Below are 27,502 nucleotides of genomic sequence, written 5' to 3'. Positions count from 1 at the left end.
ATTTTTTTTTCATATTTCAAATGACAAGGGTAAATTACAGGTAGCCAATATCCAAAAATAAATGCTCAAGAAATGGAAGAGTTTGATTTTATCTCACATCTCTAAAACATACTCCTTTCATTTTATATATATATATATATATATATATATATATATATATATATATATATATATATATATATATTACAATATAATATATATTACACTTATATACACACATATATACACAATATATAAACGTGTATATATTTAAATAAATGATATAGTTGTTTGAAGAGGAATCATCATGGAGAGATGGACCTCTCACTTACTCACGATGTTTAGTTTTCAAGATTTGGTTAATGATGATCAGAGTTTGGGTTGAGGTCAGTAGCTTGAGGAAAGTACAGTAATAAAAATCATCCTTACCACCACAATAATGTTATAACACTAAATGACTGATTTTAAATAGTATGTTTAGAGTTTATCCTTGTAAATTCGGTCCGTTCCTTGGCAAATCTGATATCTCTTAACAACTCAACAGGAGACTTGAAACTGTGATGGAGATTTGTGATTCTTCCAGGACATACATCTACATCTCCTCAGCAGTCTTCAGGTTGATCTGCTGCCAACATGTTTTCCCCACTCTCAGTAGAAGGAATCTCTGACTACACATCCTGGCAAGCACACACATTCCTCCTGGCAAGCTTCCCCAATGGTCCGCAAAAGTCTTGTGCTTTGGGGCAAAATCATTTTTCTCTAAGGGAAGTGTGCCTTGGGAGTATGGCAGGACCCCAAATAAACTGAAAAAATTTCTCAGAATTTTCACAGTGACTAAATATATATTTCCTTTTATGGACCTATTCTTTTGCTACTAAGTACTCATTACACACATACACACACACACACAATTAATTGTGCTACTCTTTCCTGCGTGATAAAATGCCACTTTACAATAAGCTTGGAGAGGCCTTCTTTTTGTAAATAACACCCTTCGTAAACATAGTCAGTCTTCCTCAATGCACATACACTGTATAATAGATCTGTTGTCTGTTTCACTTAGCCAACCTTGACCCTTTTCTTACATCCACAAAATGATTTCTCTTTTTAAAATCAAATACCCAACCCTGAGCAGAAGTGGACATGAGATTTAGTCTTGTGCCTGTTAGTACATCACATACCCCTAAAACCCAGGGCAAGAATGTTTACCCGGCCCCATCAGGACCAAAGAGAGCAGCAAATCTCTGATTGAGAATTCTAGAAAAAGAATCTTAATTTTTCCTGGTGGTCTTGAAAGTTAGAGGCCACAAGGTTTTAGTCACCTTTTGATTTAGAAGGAAAAGCCTGTCTGAATGAAACCGTCTAAGGGAAAAGTATAAGATAGTACCCATGCCCTGATGACATCATTTGAGCTCCAGCATCAAGCAGTACCTGGAAGCCAGACATACAGTACAATCATTTTTTGACTTAAGTCCATTTCGGTCAGGGATTCCAATACTTGAAACAGAAATAATCCTTTACTTTTCTCCCAACTCCTACCCTGATGTAGAAAATGGTAACAGTAGTTTATCCATGTGTTCATATCTGATCAGTCTTCTCCTAAGAATGTAAGTTTGTATAATAGCTGCTTATAGTTAGATAAATTGCATTTTAGGCATATAACAGAATATGATTAAGTTCCAACTTGGACTCAGCAGCATTTTTCTTTAATTAACTGAGTTTTTCTTATGAACTTTAACACTGTTTAAAAAAAAATAACAGCTAAATATAAGAAGTGGTTTCATCCAAACTCAAAACCCAAAGTTATCGTCCAAAGTTACTGCCTCATTTCCACTAAACTTAACCATAGAACTGACTACAGTACTCTTATATTGGTAATCATCCTATAAGTATTTTAATGTATTTTATATTTCTGTTATAATTTCCAGGGTCTGATTGTTTTTGAGTATGTGCATTTTTAAGCAGTCTTTTTGTCACTTTTTTTCAATGTTGTTTCTGTTTAAATCAATGCAATACTTTCATTTTACTCAACTAAGTCAATTTCCTGTTCAATTAAGTCTCAGATATGGTTTAATTTATATACTTCTTGGAGTGCAGTTATCAATTTTAATTTCTAGACATTTAATTGAAAATGTAGAATTTGATAAAGATATGCCATTATGCATTTGAAAGTCACAGCATCTGTTGTTTAGATGTATGAATTATTTGTCAGACAATAGAATTCCTCAGTGCTGCTTTGTAAAACTGTTCAGGGCTAAAACATCTACACTTTTTAAAATTCTCTTTCTAAATATTATCACTTATCTCTTTTTATTTCCAATTATCAAGTTTTAATTTATTTATTCTTTCTATAATGTCAATTGGAGCTGAAAGTATTAGGCATTTAAAATAGCCAGTGCAGAATTTTTAATGATAGGGCATAATGCCTAATTTATAATTGTAAGTGAAGAGAAAGGGATGCAAACCATGATGTACCTTGAGATTTCAACTGCATGTTTTATAAGGGAACACATTAAAAGTTTCACAGTTATTTTTCCTTGGTATGTTAGCATTATTCAAGTTTTCAATGATGAATATATATTACTTTATAATCAGAAAAGAAGCAAAAAGTTACTATCTTTGATCACCTATATCTTTTTCTTTTGTTTTCTTGAGGGTTCTAATATTAAACATGACTAGAAAAACATTTTTATAGGAAAAGAATCTGCCTAAGATGAGCTACCACTAGATAGGCAAAGTTTACAAGATTCATGTCTATTGAACTGTGAGACCAATTTCAAGACATCACATCTTGGTAGGAAGAACATAACTTTATCGAATATACTAGAGAGTAAATATGTTTGTCAGTGGGACAATGTCAGGATTTAATCAAAACTGACTAAAATGCATGGACTGTCCACAAAGGATCCAAGTAGGTTAACAAAATAGCCAAGTGATGACTGGTTAAGTCTGCACAGATATATATATATATATATATACACACACACACAAACACATATATATACATTATACATATATATGTATAATCTGTTCAATTTAAATGGTAGATTTAAGAGCTTTAAATGACAATGTTTCAAGATTAAAGCACAAATTGGATGTGTAGAGTTAATGTCCATTTTGAGTCTCTAATTTACAAGTTTGGTGCAAGATTATTTGATTTATGGTTAAGTTAATGAAATGTCACTATGCAATTTGAGGCCATGTTATTAGTGATGTAGAAATTAATATTAAAATTAAAACCTTGAGAGAAAAAGGGGAGATGTTTATAATTGAGGAAAGATAGCTTGTGGGTAACTGAACGGTCTGAGGTTTCACCCTACTTGTCAAGTAACATACATATAAACATGAGGCCTTTGGATCAGAGACAAAGAGTTTATTACTCATAACAACAGACAGATTATCACAGGGCAATATGGTGGGGGCTGGATGATACCTTCTCATATAGTGAGGCGCCTTACAGGAATGGGATCCCGTAATATGAAAACTCTTTTCTTGCAAAGGATTACTGGTGACCTGCCATCCTCCAAATGTACATTTGAAGACTGAGATCAGCCCAGTTTAATCTTTACAGAATGAGGTAAAATGGAGACAAGTTAGTGGCTGACTAAAACAAAAACAAAATTAGACAGAGGAATGATTTAGATATTTTCCCAGCCTCTTATTTTTTCTTTACATTTTTCAGTTCACATTTTTCCTTAAAATAAGCTCTATTCTTTTCAGGTGCCAGTGTAGACTTCTAGACCTTTATGATCATAGAAACACAACCAACATTTATGCTCATTTCACATGAGATGCTCAGTGAAGAGAACACGTGAATGTTTTCCCTTTGTTCACTGACTTCAGTAGACCAGACCACTCAAGCAGAGATAGTTGAGTCTGAAGTTAAAAAAGCTTTGGTAAAGCTCTAGTGATTTTGAAGGTTTTAACTGAAGAAAGTTAAGAACCAGTTACAAGTAGGTACTTACGCTACTGCTGTGCAAACAAACCTTTTGGTTGGAAGAGATATTTGAAAGTCTGGAGAGTGGTGTTTGTTTTTCTCTTATGTGTACTTTTTTGAAAATAATCAAAAGAATGAAATAATCATATGAAAATTACTGCTATTCACAATTTAGCTGCAAATCAAAAAAACATCATTTAGTTGAGTGGCCATCAACTGCTCCATTATCTAGCCTGGAAAGGGCTCTTTATCACAGGAAGTGCCATGCATAAGATACACTTCTGTATGAATTAATGATGATTACTTAGAATTATGACAACTTTTAAATGATGATGGCTTTTATCCTGCTTACTTTTTAGAAAAATGCATTTATTTTGTACACTTATCTTTATCCTATTTCCCAGGAACTCAAATCATTTTGAGGTAAATATATTTCTTATGCCAGATTGGAGAACAAAAATTCTTTCAAGTATGTAGGTATTTTGGGGACCCGAAAGTACATTCTTCTAGTGACACTGCAGTGATTGGTGACTAAACTCAGATTTATAAATATGGTAAGTAAAAAATATGTTCTTTGAATGAAGCAAACGATCAATAGTTCAACACAGAAGTCAGCAGACTTTTTCTTTAAAGAACCACAGAGTGGATATTTTAGGCTTGTGAACCATACAGTCTGTGTTGCAGCTACTAAAATTTGCCATTATAGTGCAAAAGCTGCTCCAGTACACAGTATGTAAATGAATAAATGAATAAACGTGGTGTACCAAAATCTACCACAGCCATAGCCCGGGTTTGCAAACCCTGATCTAGCATACTAACATACATACTCTCTCTCTGTATATATATACATATATAAAATATAAAACTATATTAAATATGTTATCAAATATTTTATTTAATATCTTAATCGAATCACTAACACGTACCATTATATTGATTTATATTGATTTAATCAGTATTAATTAGTTTATGTCAACCTATAATCCACCATTTAAATTTGATATCAGTATGAACGTAATGAAAGTGGATTATCTAAATTTGGATTTGTAAGGTTGTGTTAAAGAAAAATTATTCCCTCCACTCGTTAAAATTGTAAGGAAGACTTCATTCAAAACTTATTACAATAAAGGAGAGACCATTACAATAGAGGAAAAGAGAATGAAGTCAACTCTAAATACTCTGGGGTTTATAGCCCAGAAGCAGAGTGTGAGGGACAGTAGATGGAACAAATCAAGGGTCATCAGTAAACTGACTTATCAGGATTCTTGCTAAAGGCAGGCCAAGGTGGAGGTCTAGTGGTGAAGAGGGATCAGAGGAGCCTGATTAAATTTAGGTCAAGAAGGGAGTCTTTGTCAGTAGTGCTAAATGTATTTCTAAATAAAATTATAAGAGGAAAAATAAAATATGAATGATAAATGTAGTGGAAAGACTTAATGTTGTAGCAGAGAGAAAGAGTTAAGCCCCTTCGATGCGATAGGTGCCATATTATATACTACAGATGTGACAAACTGCTGAATACTGGTTCCCCTAAATTAGCACCCAAATAACCTGTTAAATGTGATGAAGCACAGTGGAATTTGTTGCTTACTTTGGTAAAGGAGATCGCTGTCTTGACCAACAGTAAGCAGCATACTCCCCAAAAGGAATGGCAAAGGAGGGATGTTCATGAAGCTTTTGGGGGTCTATGTTGACAGGTCTTTCAATAAGTAGAATTGATTAGTATTGGATGAAATTTGTGTTTAAGATCTTAGGATTGGTGAATTTACAGAGGTGAGGGTTTGGGAGAGGTTCTTGAATAGTAAACAGCCATTTGTTTGAGCTATGTATTATTCTGAGAAAGAGAGATTTACTTTAGTGAGCATTAGTTGAGTAGCCTATTTTTCAAATAAATGGATTTTCAGAAAGTCCCTGAAAAAAAACGACGAAATTATTTGCAACCTCATCTTCCTGGCAAGGATTTTCTGAAATATTAAAGCCATATTAATGCAGGCACTTGGAATAGTAAATTCATGTTAATGTAGACTGCAAGATGTGTGGGTGTGGATACATTCACTTCTGAAAGGGACAAGAAATAGGGCCTTTCTTGAATGTGTAGAGTAATTGAAAACCCAAAACAAACACATCCAATGAAATAAAAAAAAAAGTAAAATCATATGAAAGGAATTATATGATTAAATATTAAATGACTGGTATAGGATCTCAGAAAAGAGGTTGAGTGAGCACTTTTAAAAGTGTTGAAAATCTAATAATACTTTGAAAAAGGTGAAAACTCTGGGCAGGACCTTGCCCTTTGTTCCTGGGTATCATAAGCAAAATAGAATGGGAGGGAAGTAGGAGACAGTTGTAAACAAAGGATGCTCTGGAAGATTTTATAGGATATCAGGAGCTAATAACTATGAAAATATGTTGTGGTCACACAGTGAGTAATCTGAGTGCCACGATTGTATTCAGAATGCAGAAGAGAATTCAAAGTGTTGTTTAGAATATGTTAGACTGTGTGATTGGGAAAAAAGTAGAGACATAGAGAACATTTAAAAAACTCAAACAAAATTCTAAGTGAAATGCTATAAAGCACAATATTAATATGGGAGATGAAGAAATAGAGAAGATGTAATGAACTTAAGTGTGTATAAATATACACACTTTGAGGGAGGATGTAGCCAAAAATGTAGGGAGTCTAATTTTAGTCTACTGGGTTTTAGGAGAGATGGTTGAGGACCTTCAGTGTTTCAGTTATGACTGGCTCGGTATTCTAGATTTACCATTGATATGTTTAATTAATGATTAAATCTTAACTTGATATTTAACAAACCCTTCCTATATTTATTAGAGCATTTTCAGTGATAATCACTTCATTATTTTCTTTTACTGTTTCTTTTTCAATTTTTCAGTTTGTGAATTAAAAAAATTGATGCTGTAGAATTTTTATTTTAGATACATTAAAAATAGATTTTTTTAAACAAAAATCATATTTGGATTAAAATGTTTCAAATAATTGAATTGCCAAGATTGTTTTCCACTTTTTCAAAAATCCTCTCCACAGGTAGATGATAGATAATAGAGATTTAATTTTGAAGCATTAAACGTGAATCATCATGTCAAAATTAAATGTATAATTTCATAAATAACATAAAAAATAAAGTGACTTTATATTGATATTCATAAAAGGTGAGTTTTGTCAACTGTCAACACCCACAATAGCCTGTTAGGCAAAGCAGAATTTATTACCTACCGCAGTCAGGGAGAACAACCTTTGACAGTCTCAGAGTGTCCATAAGGAGGAGTTAGTTGGGTGGGGGTGAGGTTATGTATAGGCTGGGAATCTAGACTTGAATTGTTAAGACAGGTCTCTCAATCTGAGGGGCTGTTTATAGAGCTGGGTGCATTTCATAATGTAATGGTCTAGGATGGGTGAACACAGGGAGGCAAGCATCTTGAAGTGAATCTTAAGTGAACAGTTGCTTGATAATTAAGAAATGTGCTCAGTTTTAGGAGCTTATGACTCAGGTAAATTATTTTTTAGCAAGTTTCTGAAAAAAAAAAAAAGTTCTGTACTGATTTATAAGCCTTTTCCTCATGGACAAGAACTTGCAAGCATTAAAAGTAAAATCTTACAGATGTAGGTCCTGACAGTTGGGGTGGATACAGAGGCCTCAGTTCTCAGTTTCAATAGCAAATTGAGAACTGAACTGTAATGTGAAGCATGTTACTGCCTGCTTTGTGTGGACTAGGTATAAAATAAAAGGTTGCCTTTATCTGAAAGAATTTAAACTAGGATATTACTACGTCTTTCCTTTGGCTAGCAAATTATGGAAAAAGGAATTGGACAGAAATGACAGGAGAAATCATTTGTGGGGAGGTGGGGCAGGCAGACACTAAAAATACATTTTTGTAGATCAAATGGAGAGGCTAGACAGTGATTCTGTCTTGTCACATCCTCTCATTAAGAAAAAAAACTAATTGAATTGAATCTATGTTCGGGATAATTGACTCTTGACTTTCAATGAGCTGAAAAGGAAGAAAAAGTATTTAATCAAAGTACTGTATAGACATGCATAATACACTGTTTTAAGAATGTTTCAAGTACACCTACCTTAATCTTCCTGTGTTAATGCACTTTACTCATTGATCTGATTCACTCATATTTCATTACCTAATATTAAACAAAATATGAGGTGACAGTTTTGAAATATGGTTCCAGTAGGTAATTTATTAATGCAATAATAGCAGTTTCAAAACTGGGAGATTCCACTAGTGACTATAAATCAAACAGTAAAGTAGGATAAATATGACAGCCAGAAGACCAGATTGTAAAGACCAGAAAAAAATTAAAACGAATTAATAAAAGCAGATACTAGATGCTTTTAAAATAATTTGTGCAGAAATCTGTATTAAATGTTAACCTAGAGAGTCACGGTTAAATTAAAAAAAAAAGTTTCTCCCACTAATGCAACATGGAAAGTCTAATACTAATATTTGCAGGAGGGCAGATCTAAAGGTATTTATAAATCTCAAATCTCTGTAGATGTTTTTCAAGTCTAAATAATTGTCCAATGAAATTTACTTTAAAAATATTAAATGTAGTCTTTATTTTCTCAAACAAGCTTCACTTTCTTCTACTTTGAGTCTTAGAGAAATAAAAATTAATTTTCCTTTCTTCACCTTAATATAATCCATCACCTGCTTGGAGTTTCTTCTTACTATGAAATTATAAAGCTAGATGTTATTTTATGTCTTCCATTGAAGAGAAATTGCTATTCGTGCTAAAGGGCTCTTCTTTCTCCCTAAACCCACAAATTCCATTCCTATTTAGATTTCTGCAGTGTGTTGGTGCCCTGGGAGAAGAACCACTCACTGAGTGGCTTTTTGCTACATTTATCTCCCTGGTGCAGTGGAAAGGGAAAGTCCTCTTTCTCTTAATTTATTGTGAAAATATTATAAGGTTGATTTGTTAAGGCATGCTATTTATGCTAATCTGTGATGGGAATATCCATCCATATCAAGAAGTGGTCCAGAGTTGAGAATACGAAGAAAAGTAACAGGTGCCAGTTGAGCTAGGACCACTGATTAAGCAAGCATTAATCAAGAGCAGGAAGGCAGGAGACCAGAGTCAGCCGGCAAGATCAGATGAGTAACCCGGGTGACCAGCATTGCTGTTGAGCTACGTTCATAAATATGGGATAGAAAGGAAAGGGAAGAGAGGAAGGAATACAAGTCAAAATAAATATTTCTTATGTGTGTAGACCTATTATCTGTTTAACATCACTAGAAAGGACAGCAGGTAAAGTTAATAACAAAAATAACCCAGTTTATTTGTGGGCGATAAAGTCCTTATTTTAAAGATCGTAGAGGATCATCTTTCAGTATGCCTAAAGGATAACTCAGATAGAGGCTTGGAAATCTTTACTTGTCTCTTTTTCTCCTTTCTTATTTGGAAACTGGAGGCACTTCTCTTTGACCCTTCTTTCTCATCTCAGAATGGGCAGCCGATTGCCCGGATTTTAATTAATTTTCATTTGTCAAACCAAGAATCTGAGCAACCCTCTCACTAACCCTGTTTTCACTGCATAATAGACCATGTGCTAGGCGGGCTTCCTGATCAGTGAAGAGGATTAACGTGAGCCAAGTATGGAAATCTGTTCAGGTTATTAAAGGCTAACAGTGATTGTTCTAATGCGTCTGTTTATTACGCACATTTTCTCCTCTGTAGTCATAATATTACCTCGTCAATGTGTTTGTCAATTGTTAATATCTTTGTTGTTGCAGATACAGATGTGGTGTATAAAAGCGAGGATGGACATGTCATTAAACTGAATATAGAAACAAATGATACTACATTATTATTGGAAAACACAACATTTGTAAGTAATGAATAATTAATTACTTTAATCATTTCAGTATTGTTTAGAATGCTCTCTCTGCGTACATATCTGTCTTGTCCTCAGCTTCAGCACTTGCAAAGCCTTTCAGGTGAAAAGCTAGGGCTGAGAGATCATTAGAATCAGTTGATCTGTCGGTAGAAAATACCCATGTGACCATCTGCTTTGTTTTCTCCCCATTTATCCTTTTCAGTAAATGAATAAATGTGTTTCTAAGAATAATACTTCCTTGGAATGAATATTTATTCCAATGTTTCCTGTGTAGGCTTAGCCAGACAGATGCCAAGATTTTAAAAAAAATGTTAATCTAACCCCAGTTATCCTAACTTTTTCTCCCCCTTTACTTTTCATTCTTTCTGACTTCTTTCAAATTCTGTTGTGGTTTTCCAGATCAAGAAAAGGCAGGCTTTATAAAACTGGCCTTTTGCTGAGGTTGGTGTGTTTTGATTTTATAATTTGGGATTCTATCAATGTCATTTTCCTTCTCCAGTTTCACTGTTTGGCCTCAAAATGTTCAGATAACAGTGTATTTATTTTGCTCGTACAAATTTATATGAACTTTGTCTTTGTGACAAATTCAGTCCTCTTCAGGTTAAATTTAACTATGATAACCTGTTAAGTGACAATGAATTAGCTATTGCAGATGTTCAAAATCTAGCTATCAAACACCACTGAAAAATAGTGCATAGTTATGTGATCACTGTTTTATATGTCAGAAATTCAGTGTGTTGCCTATTAGATGAGTTCATATGATGAATAGACACATTATAAGGCCTCATAAGACCTACACAAATTAAAAGGATAAGCAAATCATCAGATACTTTTTGTAATTATTCCTACTTGTACATTTGGAATAAATATTTAATCTTCATGTTAATTACAGGATGGCCAGGTAGGAGAGATGAACTGAAAATTTCTGTTGTTAAGTGTTTTTATTTAATAAGAAAAAAATGTTCATGGAAATCATGAAGTGATTATGTACGTATATATCTGTTCGACTAAATTAAACCAACCAGCTGATGAACATTTTTTGAATGACATTTTTTTGTTTTTAAATGAATTAGTTATTTCACCGATATTAGGGGAACAGCTCCTCTGAATACAACTCTTTATAATACTTGAGGAATCCCAAAGAAATATAAGACATAATGCTTATTTTCTAAGAATACAGATTTCCTTGGAGGAGATCATGCTAACCCTCCTGAAAAAGTTGAACAAACAGTATAGAGCAGTATCTATTATTTCCTAATTAGATGGTCTTAGGGATACCAGAGAAAGTGCTAAGGAATCACTGAGAGAGGCTGAAATCAGTAGCAGAGAAGCCCTCCATATGGGATAGGACAGGAGGCAGAAAGCAGGAATGGGTATTAATGACAGGGTATGCTATGATTTGCTGATTAAAGTCAAAGTGAATTAATTTCATTATGACTCATTTGGAGACTAAAATTAAATGCATTTTTCTAAAGTAACAATCATAAAGTAACATTTTTGATGAGGAGCATAGGCCTTTGGTGGTCAAGCAGGTAACTCAGGAATAGACACTCAGTTTGTGACTGTCTGGTTGTGTGACTGTTCCTTACTGATCATCTCCTTGCACAAGCTAATGAGGTCTTTCCTCTGGTCACTAATTATCTACTTTTTTTCCAGCATTTATTCTTTGCTTTCCTAGTCTCTACGATACTTCAAAAAAGAAACAAAACAAAGAAAAGCTTTTGGTTATTATTCCATTTTGTTGGTATTTCATACTTCACACCAACCCCATCTCATTGTAGTTCTTCTCATATGTTGATTAATGCCATTTTATCTTTATGCTTTTATATTCAATCTTTTAAAAATCATTTCAAGATCTAGTTCTACTCTGCTCTGTGTTGGCCATGACTCTTAATTACCACCGAGTCATATTTAACAAATACTCTACTTTACTGATTGTCTACGATTCACAAACTCCCTAAAGACATTTATCTCACAATACAGGTAATCAAGCAATTTATAAGTCCTAGATGTGTCAGAATTCAATGAAGGGAGTGAGGATAAAGATTGGAATGCAGCTTATATTTGAAACTAGTTAACTCAGAACTGTAAATAAAAATACATGCCATGATTCCAGCTGAATTCAAAGGAACTTATTTAATCCTTTTCTCCTCCTAACTCCAAGACAAGCACTATTAAACACAGTTGTGTTTTTAAGCTCATGCTAGACTAAAGTCTGGATATACTTTCTCTCTTAGGCCATTTTCTTAGGGGAAAAAATATCTTATCAGAGCATAAAAATTGTATTCATGTGTATATTTTTATTGAGCAATTAGCAATATTTTAATTATAATTAATTAGATTAGATCACTATGAAAAGCTTTGTAATAAAATTGTAGCAGGCAATTGAGAAAAAAATATTATTTAAAATGTGATAACAGAATAGCCTATCGTTTAATAAGACTTATTTTGCTAAAATGTGACTGCCAATTTATTTTAAAAATTAAGATAACCTCACATTGTCATTTCCCTGCTTATATACATTTTACATATGAATTGTGGGCACTTTTAGCTATGTAATCATGGTTAGCAGACACTATGAGTAACAATGATATTGGCCATGGTTGTCAAAAATAAAACAAAAGTAAATCATTTTCCTGAAATAATTGTCTTAAGGCATTCTTTTGGATTGAAGATAATTGGACTTCTAATGAAGGAGGAAATTAAAGGGTATATAACTTTTTGAAGAGGAATTATGTAAAAAAAGTGATTTTAGCCCCCAAACTGCTCTTAATCATTTCTAAGTGTTTGGAAATGTTATCTCATAAAACCAGAACTATTTCAAACAAAAGCTCATTCACAGTGTCATAATGAGGAAAATGTTTCATAACTATTAGCTGTATCCTTTCCACTGTCAATAATTTGAATATCACCAGTGGTCTTGGCAGAAAACACCAGCAGTCATAAATAGTTCTATCAAATCACTTTTTGAGATTAAAGAGGGATTGTAAACATGATTCCAAGCCATATGCTTAAACATTATTAAGATTAAAAAATAAGAGCTTATGCACCAATATGGAAAGGGAAACTGAGTGTCTGGCTTTAAAAGGTATGCTACAAAATAGCCTAAAACAAAGAGAGGGAATTCATATATAGCAGCAGAATGATATCAAGGAAAATGTTACCTTCACATTTTTTGCTCCAACTATTTATTTATAGGTCATTACGTAATGCTTGTTTTGACTGGAACCAAGCAGTATTTTTGGAATTATCATACATAGAGATAGCATGAGTTGATTTGCATACTACTTTAGAATTTTTCTTTGTTGAATTTTCACTTGTTCTGCCGCTGAATATTTGGGATGCAGGGTAGATAAAAATCTTTGTATCACCATGAAATCAAGGAACTTACTTTCTAATTCATGTTTGAAGAAAGAGCTGAACTATGGGGGAAAAAAAATGCACTGGCACAAGCCAACAATTGTTGGATGAAGGCAACCAAAATTTCACCTCTTAAAATTTGAAATCAAGAAAGGTTATCAGATTTCTGACTAGCCAGGTGGTACCACATGCAGGCTATAATCATGGCAAATCTATTTGTTAAAACGCTGTCCTCAGACAAGGCATACAAAGATGGCAGAGTAGGAAGACCCTGAGCTCATCTCATCTCATGGGCATGCCAAAATTACAATTTATGGAGCAACTATAGAGATTGGAACCTAGAAGAAAAGATCTTCCACAAATAAAGACATAAAGAAGGAACCACAACAAGATGAGTAGAAGGAGCAGAATTATGGTAAATTCAAGACCCATATCCCCCGGAAGGGCAGTCCACAAACAAGAGAATCATTACAACTGCAGAGCTTCTCCCCAAGGAGCAAAGGGTCTGAGGACCGCATTGAGTTCCCCAGCCTGGGAGTCCTGGAGCAAGAAGATAAGTCCCCTTTGAAGGCCAGAGAGGCTTACTTTCAGGAGACGCAGAGAGCTGTAGGAAAGAGTCCACTCTTAAACGGCACACATAAACTCTCACAGCCTCAAGGACCCAGGGCAGAAGCAGTAATTTGAAAGGACCATGGGTCAGACCTACCTGCTGATTTTCGAGAGTCTCCCAGAGAGACAGAGGCAACGTCAGCTCACCCTGGGGGCACAGACACTGGCAGCAGCCATTTTGCGGAGCTCATGCTATCATGTGGACACCGATGCTATCAAAGGACATTTTGGAAACCTCCCTCCAGCTTACTAACCTTGGGACTCAGCCCTGCCCCCACCCAGCAGTCTTTAGGCACCAGTACTGGGACTCCTCAGGCCAAGCAACTAGCTGGACAGGAACGTAGCCCTCACATCAGCAGACAGGCTACCTTAGGATCCCTGAGCCCACAGCTGCTCTGGACCCAGCCCTGGTCTCAGACCCACACACCAGTACCCAGACACTAGAACCAGTACCCCTAGGACCCTGCAGCCAGAGACTCTGGGACCCAGCTCCATCTACCAGTGGGCAGAAACCATCCCCAAATCCCCCTGGGTCCTGGCCCCACCTACCACCAGCTAGCTCTAGCCTTGGAACCAGCCTTACCCAACAGTGGTCTGACACCAACTCCGGGATACCTGAACCCTGCATCCAGAGACCCTAGGACCCAGCTCTGCCTGCCAGCAGGATGATACTAGCTTCAGGACCTGGCTTTACCCCACTGGTGGGTGAGCACCAGCCCTGGGAATTTTTTGGACCCCAGTTCCGCCCACCAGTGGGCAGACACCAGACCCAGGAACACCACAGCCTCACAGCTTGCCTTTTCAAGACACAGTCAATACACCAGCAGACCAGCACCAGCCCTTTGAACCCCTGGTCTCTGTCTCTGCCCACCAGCAGGCCAACACCTGATTTGGGACACTTTGGGCAACTCAGCCAGCAGCCTCAGGATCCAACCCCACCCACCAGTGTGCTGATATCAGCTTTGGGACACCCAGGGCCCTGCATCCAGAGACCCCAGGACCTTTCTTTGCCCATCAGACAGCCAGGTCTAGCCACAGGACCTTCTGGACCCTGGCCCTCCCTTCAGGGGCCAACACAAGATCTGAGATACCTTGGACTCCTCAGCCAGTTGTCTCATTATGTAGCCCCACTCACTAGCGAGCTAGCACCCCAGCTTTGGGACACCCCAGAACCTATAGTCAGCCATGTCAGGAACTGGCTTGACTTACCAGCAGGCCAACACTAGATCCAAGAATCCCAGCCCCAAAACCATTCACCTCAGAACCTAGCTCTGCCCACCAGTGAGCCAGCACCAGCCCCAAGTAGGGGTTCTATACCCAGCCACCTCGTGACATGGCCCCAACAACCAATAGCTGGCAGCCTCTGCACAAGAGTCAGGGCCTGACAACCAACCAAACAAGGAGCCAGCTGCGCTTCCCAGACTGCCAAAGTAGTCAGCCCACCACAACAGAAGAACCCATGCAGCCAAAATAGGGGTCACCTCTAGAGCATGTAGCTCCGGTGACCAGAAGGGAATATGCTATTGAGATGCATAGGCTGTGTCCTACAAAAGGCCACTTCTCCAAGGTCGGGAAACCTAACCAACCAACCAACTCTGGGACAACATCAAGGATAGTGACATTGACATTCTAGAGGTCCTAGAAGGAGAAGAGATAGAGAAAGGGGCAAAGAATGTATTTGAAGACATAATTAGCTTAAAACTTCCCTAACCTGGAAAAGAAAACAGACATCCAGGTCCAGGAAGCACAGAGAGTACCAAACAGTGTCAACCCAAAGAGGAGCGTACCAAGACACATTGAAATTAAACTAGCAAAAATTAAAGATAAGGAGATGAATATTAAAAGCAACAAGGGGTGGGGGAGCGTATAACTCAGTGATAGACTGCATGCTTAGCTTGCACAAGATCCTGAGTTCAATCCCCAGTACTTTCGTTAAAAAAAAAAAAAAAAAAAAAGCAGCAGGGGAAAAGAATAAATACAAGGGAACTCTTAACTTTTCAGCACAAACTCTGCAAGCCAGAAGAGTTGCACAATATATTTAAATTGATGAAAGTGAAAAACCTACAACCAAAGAAACTCTAGCCAGCAACACTTTCATTCAGAGTTGAAGGAGAGATCAGAATTTTATAGACAAGCCAAAGTTAAAAGAGTTTAGTACCACCAAACCAGCTTTCCAAGAAGTGTTAATGGGACTACTCTAAGTGAAAAAAGAAAATCCACAACCAGAAACATGAACATTATAAAAGGAAAAGGCTCATTGGTAAAGGCAAATTTAGAGTAAATATATTTTGGATATTAACCCCTTATCTGTCATATCACTTGCAAATATTTTCTCCCATTCAGTAGGTTGCCTTTTCATCTGCTGTGCAAAAGCTATTAAGTTTAACTAGGTCTCACTTGTTTATTTTTACTTTTGTTTCCTTTGCCTGAGGAGACAGATCCCCTCCCCCCCAAATATCACTGCAATTTCTGTCAGAGTGCTCTGCCTATGTTTTCTTTTAGGAGTTTTATAGTTTCCAGTCTTACATTTGGGTCTTTAACTCATTTTTCTTTCGTGTATGGTGTGAGGAAATGTTCTAATTTCATTTTTTAAACATGTAGCTGTCCAATTTTCTCAGCACCACTTACTGAAGAGACTGTCTTTTCTCCATTGCATATTCCTACCTCCTTTGTTGTAGATGAATTGACCATGGTGTGTGGGTTTATTTTCTAGGTTCTGTATTCTGTTGCATTAATGTATATGCCTGTTTCTTTGTACCAGTACTATGCTATTTTGATTACTGTAGCTTTGTGGTATAGTCTGAAGTCAGGAAACTTAATGCCTGCAGTTTTCTTCTTTTTCTTCAAGATTGCTTTGGCAGTTTGAGGTCTTTGGTAGTTACAGAATTTAAGGATTCCATAATTTTAAGATTATTTGTTCTACTTCTGTGAAAAATGTCATTGGTATTTGGATAGAGATTCTATTAAATCTGTAGATTGCTTTGTGTAGAATGGCCATTATAATGATATTAATTCTTCTGGTCTTCTGTCTTGGATACCTTTCCCTTTCTTTGTATCATTTTCAGTTTTCTTCATCAGTGTTTTATACTATAGGTCTTCCACTTCCTTGGTTAAGTTTGTATTTTATTCTTTTTAATGTGATCTTCAAGGGGATTGTTTTCTTGCTATCTCTTTCTGATAAGTAATAATTAGTGTATAGAAATGCAGCCAATTTCTGTATATTATTCTATATCCTGTAACCTTAGTGAATTCATTTATTAGGTCTAAATTTTTTTGTGAAAACATTAGGGTTTTCTATATATAGAATCATGTCATCTGCAAGTAGTAACAATTTTATTCCTTTCCTTCCAATTTATATGACTTTTATTTCTTTTTCTTGTCTGACTGTTGTAGCTAGAACTTCCAATACTAGGTTAAATAGAAGTGGTGAGTGTGGGCACCCTGTCTTGTTCCTGATTTTAGAGAAAAGGCTTTCAGCTTTTCACCCTTGAGTATGACATTAGCTGTGGGTTTTTCATAAATGGCCTTTAATATGTTGAGATATGTTCCATCTACACATTCTATTCTTTATAAAAGAAATAATAAATAAAGATTCAATTCATACAGATGAGTAACCTTACATATTTATATATACCCTTATATGTTATTTTTTAAAGCAAAATAAACATATTCACATGGTAATTTCTCTTTGTTAGAAAAAAAGCATTTATTTTTATAAGCTCTCATTCAGTTTAATACTATTTTTACAATTCTATGGCTTTCTTCTTTCTTACCCTTGGCTATGTACCATAATTATATATACCCCTTAAATAGAAACATTTAATTGATATTTTATAAAATATAATATAATTAAGAATATAAATATTATTCTTAATTTCCGTCACTGACAGTTTTAAGAACAGTATAGTAAAGATGTTGGAAAATATATATAGTATATTGACCTATGCAACATGGCTACTTAAATTCATTTTTAAATTAATTAAAATCATATAAAATTTTAAAAATTCATTTTTAGTCAGAACAGCCACATTTCAAATGTTTAATATCCAGATGAAACCAGTGTATATCACATTGGACAATGCTCATACAGAGACTTTCCATTTTCACAGAGCATTCTTCTGCACAGTGCTGGCATATATGCATATAGAATAAAAAAAGTTTTTCTCCATATCACTCAGTATTCCTTTTTGAAGGTAGGCATGTACATATTTGTCAAAGAATTTCTCCAGAAATATGTCTGTGGGTCTTCATACATCTGTACATAAACAGTATATTTCAAAATACATACACTCATGTGTGTGTGTATATTTAATTTCAGCTGCATGGATGGTCTCCCCATTTCATCTACTTAAAATATAACTTGAAGATTTTATTATATGAACCTTTTTGTTTTTCTCTAATACCATTTAATGGGTACATAGGAGTCTCTTGCATAATCTACTACCATATATTCATTTCCTATTATATTCCTGTAAATATACTTGGAAATCATTCTTGGAATATATTTATAAGCTAAATTCATAGCAGTTTTATTGCTGGGTCAAAAGAAATGTCAATTTGAAATTTAATAGTTTCAACTTCCTTTAATCAGATTCACGAATAGTATATGATATTGCTTGTTAATCTACTCTAGTTATCACTATACCAACATTTTAAATATTATCAGTTTGGCTGATGAAAAATGGCACTTAATTGTTACATTGATTTGCAATCATTTAATTATGTGTGACATTGCGCATTATCCTGTCATATGTGCATTGGCAATTAGTCCATTTTGTCTTCTAGGAATTCCTTTGCATATGCTCTTTAAATTGGGATTTTGCAAGTGATACCCATGTGTGGCAACATTTTTTTTTTTTGACATATTTCTACTTAGCCTGAATCTCACTGGAATCATTCATTCACCACCATTTCAAAAGTCCAGTGAAAAGATATTTTGTATTTCAAATTTCTTATTAGACCTGTATCTATTATTCAGTGGTCAAAGAAGGAATGAATAATGAGTGTTGGGGAAGGAGGAACAATGTGGGGAGTTGTGAGTAAATGTCTGTAATGAACTCACTTAGCTGTAAATACCTACTTAATAAGAAACACCTGCCCCATAAAGTGTTAGAAATGTACCGCTAAAGTTTTCCCTCAGTTTTCAAAGTGAAATGAAATTAATACTAAAAGAAAAAGAAAAGAAAAATGCACACTGAACATATTCTCCATGCCTTAAGCTTAATCTGACCTTGGTCTGGCCATTTGAAGCTAATAATTCACATTTCTGAGAAAAGGGACAATATAAGAAATAACTTTTGACTTCAGACCTCTAAAATGCACATTTAGTAAATAACAATGCAACTCAAACTAATTCACCCTGGAGAATATTTTTATATCCTTACATTTTTGGAGAATTCCTAACGGAACTCCTAAGCACAGTTGAGGACACCCAAAATGTTTTCAGTTGTGACTGAGGTGAGAATAGAAAATCCTTTTCTTGCTTTAGAGCTGGGGATTTGGACGCAAGACATTGAATCCGGAGGCAGTCCCTGATTATTCCTTATTGTCATTCCATTGGATTTGACTTGATTTTACAGGACCTCCTTCTTTCCTCAATTAAGCAGAAAGTTCTGTGCCACCAGGGAAGTAAATCTGAAATTACTCTTTTCTTTTACTATTGCTCTTTACTTGGGCTGAGAAGGGTCATTTGTGATTTCTCTGCTTGTTAAATGGATACTGACAAATGAGACAAATGGAGAATCAGTTTATTATTATGAATCTTGAGCATGAGGTGTAATAGTCCACCTGTTAATATACTGAAGAAATTACTGATGTTCAAAGCTGAGAATCTGAATCTTGTTATTCTTTGTTTTTTTTTAAATGAATTGTATATTCAAATTCTTCCTCTGAATTGTCCATATCCTATAATTTTTGTTGTTTGCATCCTGTATCTTTTATAATCTCATGTTAAAATTAGAGATCAGAGACAGATATTTCAGCCCACTAAAGAATGCCAAGTAGTAAATGAAAAAGTCATGGTGAAAAGCATCTATTAACTGAAGAAATGTTAGTTCAATTAATATAGAAAACTCTTTCAATTCAGTTGAAAAATGAATAAAAGATACAAATACATTGTTCATAAAAGAAACACATTTTATTGATGAACAGATGAATAGATGCTTAACATAATTTACAAACAGAAAATTGATAGTCAACAAAGATGTAGTTATTTTGCACCTACCCCATTGCCAGTTTCACTCTGATGTTATGAAGAATTGGAAAGAATGTTGAGAGCAGGGCCTCCATACATTGCTAGCAGGAGGGTAATTGTGTTTTTACTTTGGGTGACACTTTGTCATTATTGTGTGAATGGGACATTCCCATGCCCTATAACCCACAAATTTCTCCCTGGATGCATACCATAAGAAAACAGTTGCACGTGGGCATCAGGAGACAAGAACACAAAGGTCATTCAGTCATAGTTGCAAACAGCTGGTGTTCTCTACTGAGCTTAGGATCTATTAGTAGACATTTCAGACAAAATGAACAGTGAATGACTTTTAGCTTTGGACCATTAAAATGCAAGTTTAGTAAATGACAAACTTCAATTCGCTCTGGAAATTATTTTTATATCCTTTGATTTCTGGTGAATGTTTAACTCAGTTTGGTTATATATATATTTGCCTAAATGACATACTATTTGGTTTTGGTTGGTTTTGAACTTTTAATAGAGGCATCCGGCAGTCTGTGATCTTCTTATATGTGCTTTTATCACTCAGCATTGTTACTGATTTGTGCGTATTTACATTTAGCTGTAGTTCACTAATTTTCATGACTACTGTAGGATATTCCATTCTTTTATTTTATTTTCATATTATTATATGGTTTGTTATTATTTTCATACATTATGATGTTTTTGTTGCGTATCTGATATTCAAGTGAAAAATACATCTGTATTTTTAATGGCCATCCCTATTACGAATGACACTATGTCAAGAGATAAAAGTTATTATTAATCTAATTCTGTGCATCCAAGGCCCATTAAGATGAATGCAGCAAATATATGTTATACCATTTATACAATAATTTCATCAACGATAGAAGAGAGGAAAAAGTAGATATCAAACATGGTATTATTGAAGAATATGCCAGAATATATTAAATCTCAACAAGTAAATTTCTTTTTAGTTTCTAACCAATGTTCCCCTTTGTTCTTTGGGATTATTATGGTAATGCTAAACTAACGATGTCATACCAAATTTAAATGCGCCTTTGATCCATAAGAAAATTTCATCACCTCTCAATAAAATTTAATCTTTCAAACACTAGTATTTTCCTATTTTTTCCATTTTTAAAGAAGATTCAGCCAAGTTAACTTTTTATTTTTTTAATAAAGCAATGTTGATCATTATCGTTTCTCCTTTTTTAAAAAATATGAAAATTGCAAAGCTCTTGTTAGCCATCTCCTGACCTATGCCAGATATAAAATCACATTGATGGCATAAATACTTGAATTATCCGTGTCATACTTTAAAATATTAACTCTGTTAATTAGGTCTACCCTCTAATATTTACCTGATGGAATATCAAAGCAAAAATGAACTTAAGTAATGTGTTACTGGAGAGACCTAGTCAACCTATCTTATCTTATAAGCATTATATTCTATAAATTATCATACGTCATGATTAGGAAGACTCATCCAGAAATTCTAATGTGGTATTTTTTGGAACTTCTGTAACTTTTAATTTTTGTCTACATGCAGTATTCTTTAGTGCATTACATTCTTTAGCTGAATGTAATAGCACCATTCAAGAGAAAAATATGTTTGCAATATTGTGATTAGAAAACATTGACATCAATATCTTGTAGTAACCTATAATGAAAAAGAATATGAAAACAAATGTATGTATGTACATGTATGACTGAAACATTATGCTGTACACCAGAAATTGACACATTGTAACTGACACATTATAACTGACTATACTTCAATTAAAAAATAATAATGTTTTTTAATTTTAAAAAATTAAAAATATAAAACATGAAAACACTAAGAATTGGATTAGCACAACCAAGAATGTCCAAGGAGTAATTTACGTAAATATGCAATTTATAGTAGCCCTCTTTCTCCAGCTGAAACCTTTCTAATTTGTTATATTTTTGAGTGGAGGAATATTGACATTCTTCTCAAAGTCACCTTGTTGGCCCTTTTTATTTTTTAAAGTTATTAATATAATTCAGAGACCATTAGTTTTCACCTTCTATTAAAAATTTAAAAATTGATTTTTAAATGTTTTAGTGTGTAGACAATGATCCAAATCAACAGAATGTTAATTTGGCTGTTCTCATTTAATGAGCAATAAAGATATATGTGAGGCATCCTACATGGGTTAGTAAGTACTGATTCAAAACTCTTAAAAACTGCCTACTTGTACTATGTTATTTTCTGCATTGAAGTTGTTTTAAATAAAATATTCCAGGATTAATAAAATTCATGGTGCCAAGAAAAAAGAGAGATCATCTATTATGTTTATACAATGTGGATGTCCTAGGTATCATGGAGAAATATAATTCAAACACTATTCTAAATAATAGGATAGCTAAGAAAAGAGAACATTAAAAATACAAATAAAATTTTTGATTTTTTAAATCTTTGCATACAAACACAGTTATGGCTATAAAAAAAATCATGGCTGTATTTAGAGCTATAAGAGAAAAAATAATCTATTTGCCTCTTCCTTGCTTCTTCCATTTGAAGCCAGGTGGAGAAGAAGAGCCCATCTTGGGCATCACACCACAGCCTACAGTTTGGTTTGTCTTCTTTTCTGCCTTCTCTTGATCTTCTGTTCCTTTTTATCAACTGGATAGTAACCATTCCCCTCCTACCATCTACTTAAGGTCAACTGACTTTTGAAAACCTCTCCTCATGCTCACTTCATGGTCATTTCTGGACTGCATTGTAAAAGAAATTTATTCATAATATATGCTTATTCCTAATATATATACTTAATTGAAAAATTAATGTTTTATTTTTCTAGAATAAGAGATGGCTTTTCTAAACATTTTTTACAAGGTATTAATAAACTAAAAATGATATTAAGTAATGAGGGAAGTTATAGCCAATAAATTATATGTAAGGGGTGTATGTGTATGTGTATGTGTGTGTGTGTGTGTGTGTGTGTTTGCGCATGCAAGTGCATGTGCACATATGTAGGGATTTTGGTTGGGTAGGGGGGGAGGGAGCAGGAAAAAAAGACTATAGGATCCTCAAAGACTGTTTTCATCATTCTTTATCTGTTGAAAATAAACCCACCTACACTTTAAGACTTAGAGCATTCTCCAACTCAAGTTCTTTTTTTCTTTTTTGTAGAGATGCCAGTACATGTTGTTATCACCAGCTTGTTACAAGATCTAGAATACTACTCACCTGAACCGCACAGTTCTTAGGTGTCTGTCATTTCTCTATCTTAAGGCAACCAAGTCCTTTTACCAACTTCTCTTGCTTTTAACCCAATCTCTTACTCTCCTTTTGCTCAGTCCTTTCTCTGACTTAAGCCATAAAAATGACTACTTTATATTTTCTGGCACTTCTAACATTTAAGTTTGGGTTTAATGATTCCTTGCCATGATATTCAATATCTGACATCTTAGAATACCATCATTATCTATTTCTACCTCTAGTTATGATGTTTCTGACAAGAATGAATCATTGCGATGGAGCCTCTTAATAGAAGCATTACTGTGGCAATAGATGTAAACTGAGGTTCTAAACAACCTAGAAGAGCAATCATGAAACAGTGATCGATGAACTGCACATATAATTATATACATATGACTCAGATGAATCACTTGCACTGGAAAGGACAGAGAGGGCTTAAAGGGGGAGGCTCTGAATGATATTTTAGAGAACTACTACTTGAATAAGGAGCAGGGAGAGGTGAAGATATTTACAGCAGGTGGAACAGGTTGAATAATAAAACAAAAGAAAGAAAACACATTTAACGAATGAAAGTAATAGTAAACATTACTCATAATAACTACATTGTTACTGAATTCATCCACAGTAGGATATGTTTTAGAGTTTCTGCTCCCTTTTTGATGAGACTGAACTTGCATTGAATGTAAACTTTCATCTAATACTCCATAAAACTGATTAATGATGACACTCCCAGATAGCTCTCTTAAACTCCACGCTTTTGTACAAAAATCTTGAATATCCCCTATTGGATACCCCACAGGGATTGTAACCATAGCACATCCAAATTGGTATGTCTAAAATGTTCCTCAGAAATATGCCTGATTTTGCTTTTTCCCAGCGTAGGCTGCAGTAGCAATATATAGCCAGTGATAAAAATGTGAAAATCTAAAATCGTTCTGTACGCTTTCCCAGTTTTCAGATCTAATCATTAAATTCTCTTGCTTTTATTGGCCATCTCCCTTGCGTATGACCCCTCTTCTCTGTGCCCTTGCATCTTCCTTAACTTCTTGATGTCACATGCCTAGATTGTCATAGGAGCCTCTTACCAGATCTCAGTGACCTCAAGATGTCATCAGATCCTACGTATTTTCCACCCAACTGCCACAGGAATCATTCTAAACTCAAATCTGATTTTGTTGCTTCCTTGGTTTTAAATATCATCATTCATGAAAACAGTGATTAGCTCTGCCATATTCATGTTGTTGATAATGCTTGCATAGTATTAGCAGTGATACATGGGGCTGGCCCCTCTCTCCAGGAATCTTTTAAAGCTACCTGTACACTTTTTGAAAGTTAGTCTCATAATGTAGTCTATAATTTCATTTAACTAAAAAACACTGGATCATGAAGCTTTCACTTACATTACCATCAAATATATGAAAAATCTACCAGTCTCTTCTTTAAATCTTACAGCATTTTTTTTCCTCCCTTATCCTTATGGCGATTATTGCTTTACCCCAAATTAGGAGACTAGCAGCCCCTCAGCAGAATCTGGTACCCATATATATTTAAAAGTATTGGGCTATAATTTTTAAATCATGAGGTTGTAAATTAAAATTGTGATTTCTAGCTTATCTTGAAAAAAAGTCGAAAGTTAGAAATACTGTATACGCTTTCCTATAAGATAATGATTATTTGAAGCTGGGGGGCTTTTGCCCCTTTTAAACATCCTAACAGCTCTATTTGTCCACAGTTTACCAAGCTAGCTCCATTCTTCCACTATCCTGCACACCCAGGTTTTTAAGGCATTTGGGTTTTGGACCCCTGCTCTGCTATGGTTGTTGTCTCCTGCCCAGTATGAAAGGGGAAAGTCCAGTGACTTTGTCAGCTTTGTAACACTTTCACTCTTTACCATGGTGTTTGCCTTATTTTGAGTGGTCAGTAAGTTAGTTTTGGTACAGTTGTGTGATATATAGAAACGAAGCGCTACAAAATCTTTCCAGGCTGCCTGCAAGAATGCTTTTGTTTCTCAACTTGTTCAACTAGCTTGTGTTCCTTGATCATTGGTTTAGTTAACCACCGGCATGTTTGTTTTTGTTTATCCTACCTTGCCTGCTTTATTTCATTCATGTTAATGCTTTTTCTCCAAAAACGCACTAGTAAGCATCCATTGCTGAATAATTCCAATAAACATATGTGGAAAATATTTCTGCATCCTTTTATTGCAATAGTAATTAAATAATTAAATATGTAGGTAACATAGTAGCATTATTGGCAATAATAAACTTCCCCAAACACTAATTTTAGGCCATATTAAGTTAGACTCCACTGGAACTTTATTAATGTCTGTAGTTAGGGTCAGCGTAGACCAAAGGGTCTCCAGTGGCTGCTAGGGAGAATTAATCTTCTAGATGCAAAAGATGGTAACATTAATGGCTTATGCTAAGAGGGACTGAGGCTTCAATGTCCCTTGACTAAACTGCAAGGATGTGTTTCTTATATGCGTATCATCAGCAAGTGTCTTTCCAGCACCACCTGCGCCCACCTCTCTAAATTCAGAGAAGTTTCAGCAGCTTGGGTCTCTGAAAAGGTATTTGGAAGATTTCCCAGAGTGTGTGCTGCATAAGCTGGAGGCAGTATAGTGATAATTAATAAAGTGCCAGACTGGATAATTGTAGGAACTGTAAAAGATACTCAAATGTTGTTACCGGAGGCACAGATGCACCTGGGAACGTGTGAAGTTAATTTGCGTGAACAACATCACATGAGAGTGGATGGGGACAAGGGAGGTGAGATTTTCTTTAAATAATTCAGACTTCAGAGAGGGTAGCTCTCCAAAAAAAAGAAAGGAAGGAAAGAAGAAAGGGGGAGAGAGAGTGGGGAGGGAGGAAGGAAGACATCCCCACTAAGGATGCCGTCTTCAAGTCCTGAGACCAGAACCTCCCACTGGTGAGGTAGTGCAAGGCTTGCTTATGAAAGGAGTTCCTCCTGTATTCTTCCATTACGTATGCTTCTCTGTGACCTTAGAAAAGTTTAACTGTGGTATTAGAGTTTTCTTATCCCCATAGGACTGGAATGATGGCATTGCCCTTTTAACCAATTTTTAAATAACAATTAACTTCCTCTTCCTGTGTAACAATACACCTCCTGCTAGTGCAAAGTTGAGAGAGATAACTTTGTGTTCTGTCACCCTGAATTCCCCACAGACTGATATTTATCAAGTTTCAATATCCAATAAGTTAATGAGAGAGAAAGAAAGGATAAAAATGAGGATACCCACCTCCTAGTTTTGTTGTGGGGAGGATTATTGAGAACTACAGAATTTGAAGCAGTTTACAGAGTTTGTGGTAGATGACAGATCAATGGTAGCTCCACTGTTGTTTGTTGTGGTTATTTTCATTATTATTGAAATGGGTTTTTTGAAAAAAATGAAAAGCAAAATATTTGAGATAAATTATTGGCAGTGATTATTCTGACCTTCTTCTAAAGTGGATGATACAGGATAAATGTACGTAGGCGAAACCTCTTTTTAAGTCAACATTACCTGAGACCCCAGGCTGCCTGCATCTGTATCTGACTTGGTTACAAATGTGATGGTCCTCACAATCCCCCTTCAGATTTGATGATTTGCTAGGATGACACAGAAAGAGCTTTACTTACAATGACTGGTTTATTATAAAGAAAACAAATGAAAAGCCAGATGAAGAGGTAGTAAGCAGGGTGAATTGAGAAGGGTCCCAAGCACAGTCTCCATCTCGGTGGAGTTGGTATGTGCCCCTTCCCGCTACACTGATATGTTTATTAACAGGGAAACTTCTGCAGATCTCATCGGTCAGAGGTTTTTATTGAGGATTGGTTATCTAGGTCTGATTGATTGAATCATTGGTCATGTGACTGGACTCCATCTCCAGCCCCTCCACCCTCCCTGACCTCCAGTAGGATTCAAAGTCATAACTCTGTAATCAGGTGGTTAGTTTCTCTCCAGAAGTTATCTAGCCACTCTCCGCCCCCACCCCCACTTTTTTAGTCACCTCATTAATGTGACCCATGTGTTATTAATCACAAAAGACCCTTCTATCACTTAGGAAGTTCCAGGTGTTTTAGAAGCTCTGCACCAGGAACCAGGGAAAAAGACCAAATATATTTTTTATTATACCACACAAACTTTGCCCAGTATTGGTTAGTGTGAGTTTCTTATTTTTTGTACTGTGTTTGGAAATTTGTAAGTATTAAAACCTTGACATTTCTGTTCTTAGAGAATAGTTTGTGGAAACTGCCCTGGCATAAGTTGTACACTATTATTTATACTTGTATTTCTTTGCAAAAACCAAACAAATCAGTTTGCT

The 27,502-nt window shown here is 35.2% G+C and overlaps 1 protein-coding gene across 2 annotated transcripts in view; it reads left to right on the top strand.

Moving 5' to 3' along the window:
• The window catches only part of DPP10 (dipeptidyl peptidase like 10), a 556,919-nt gene that overhangs the window by 269,262 nt on the left and 260,155 nt on the right, over positions 1-27,502 (top strand). For both annotated transcript variants that reach the window (XM_010973252.3, XM_074363531.1), the window contains exon 4: positions 9,683-9,777. In XM_010973252.3, the coding sequence (XP_010971554.2) occupies positions 9,683-9,777 (95 nt within the window). The remainder of the gene's footprint in view (positions 1-9,682; positions 9,778-27,502) is intronic.

This window comes from Camelus bactrianus, chromosome 5, assembly GCF_048773025.1.
Source record: "Camelus bactrianus isolate YW-2024 breed Bactrian camel chromosome 5, ASM4877302v1, whole genome shotgun sequence".
Taxonomy (NCBI): Eukaryota; Metazoa; Chordata; class Mammalia; order Artiodactyla; family Camelidae; genus Camelus; species Camelus bactrianus.
This window is presented reverse-complemented; position numbering and strand designations above follow the sequence as displayed.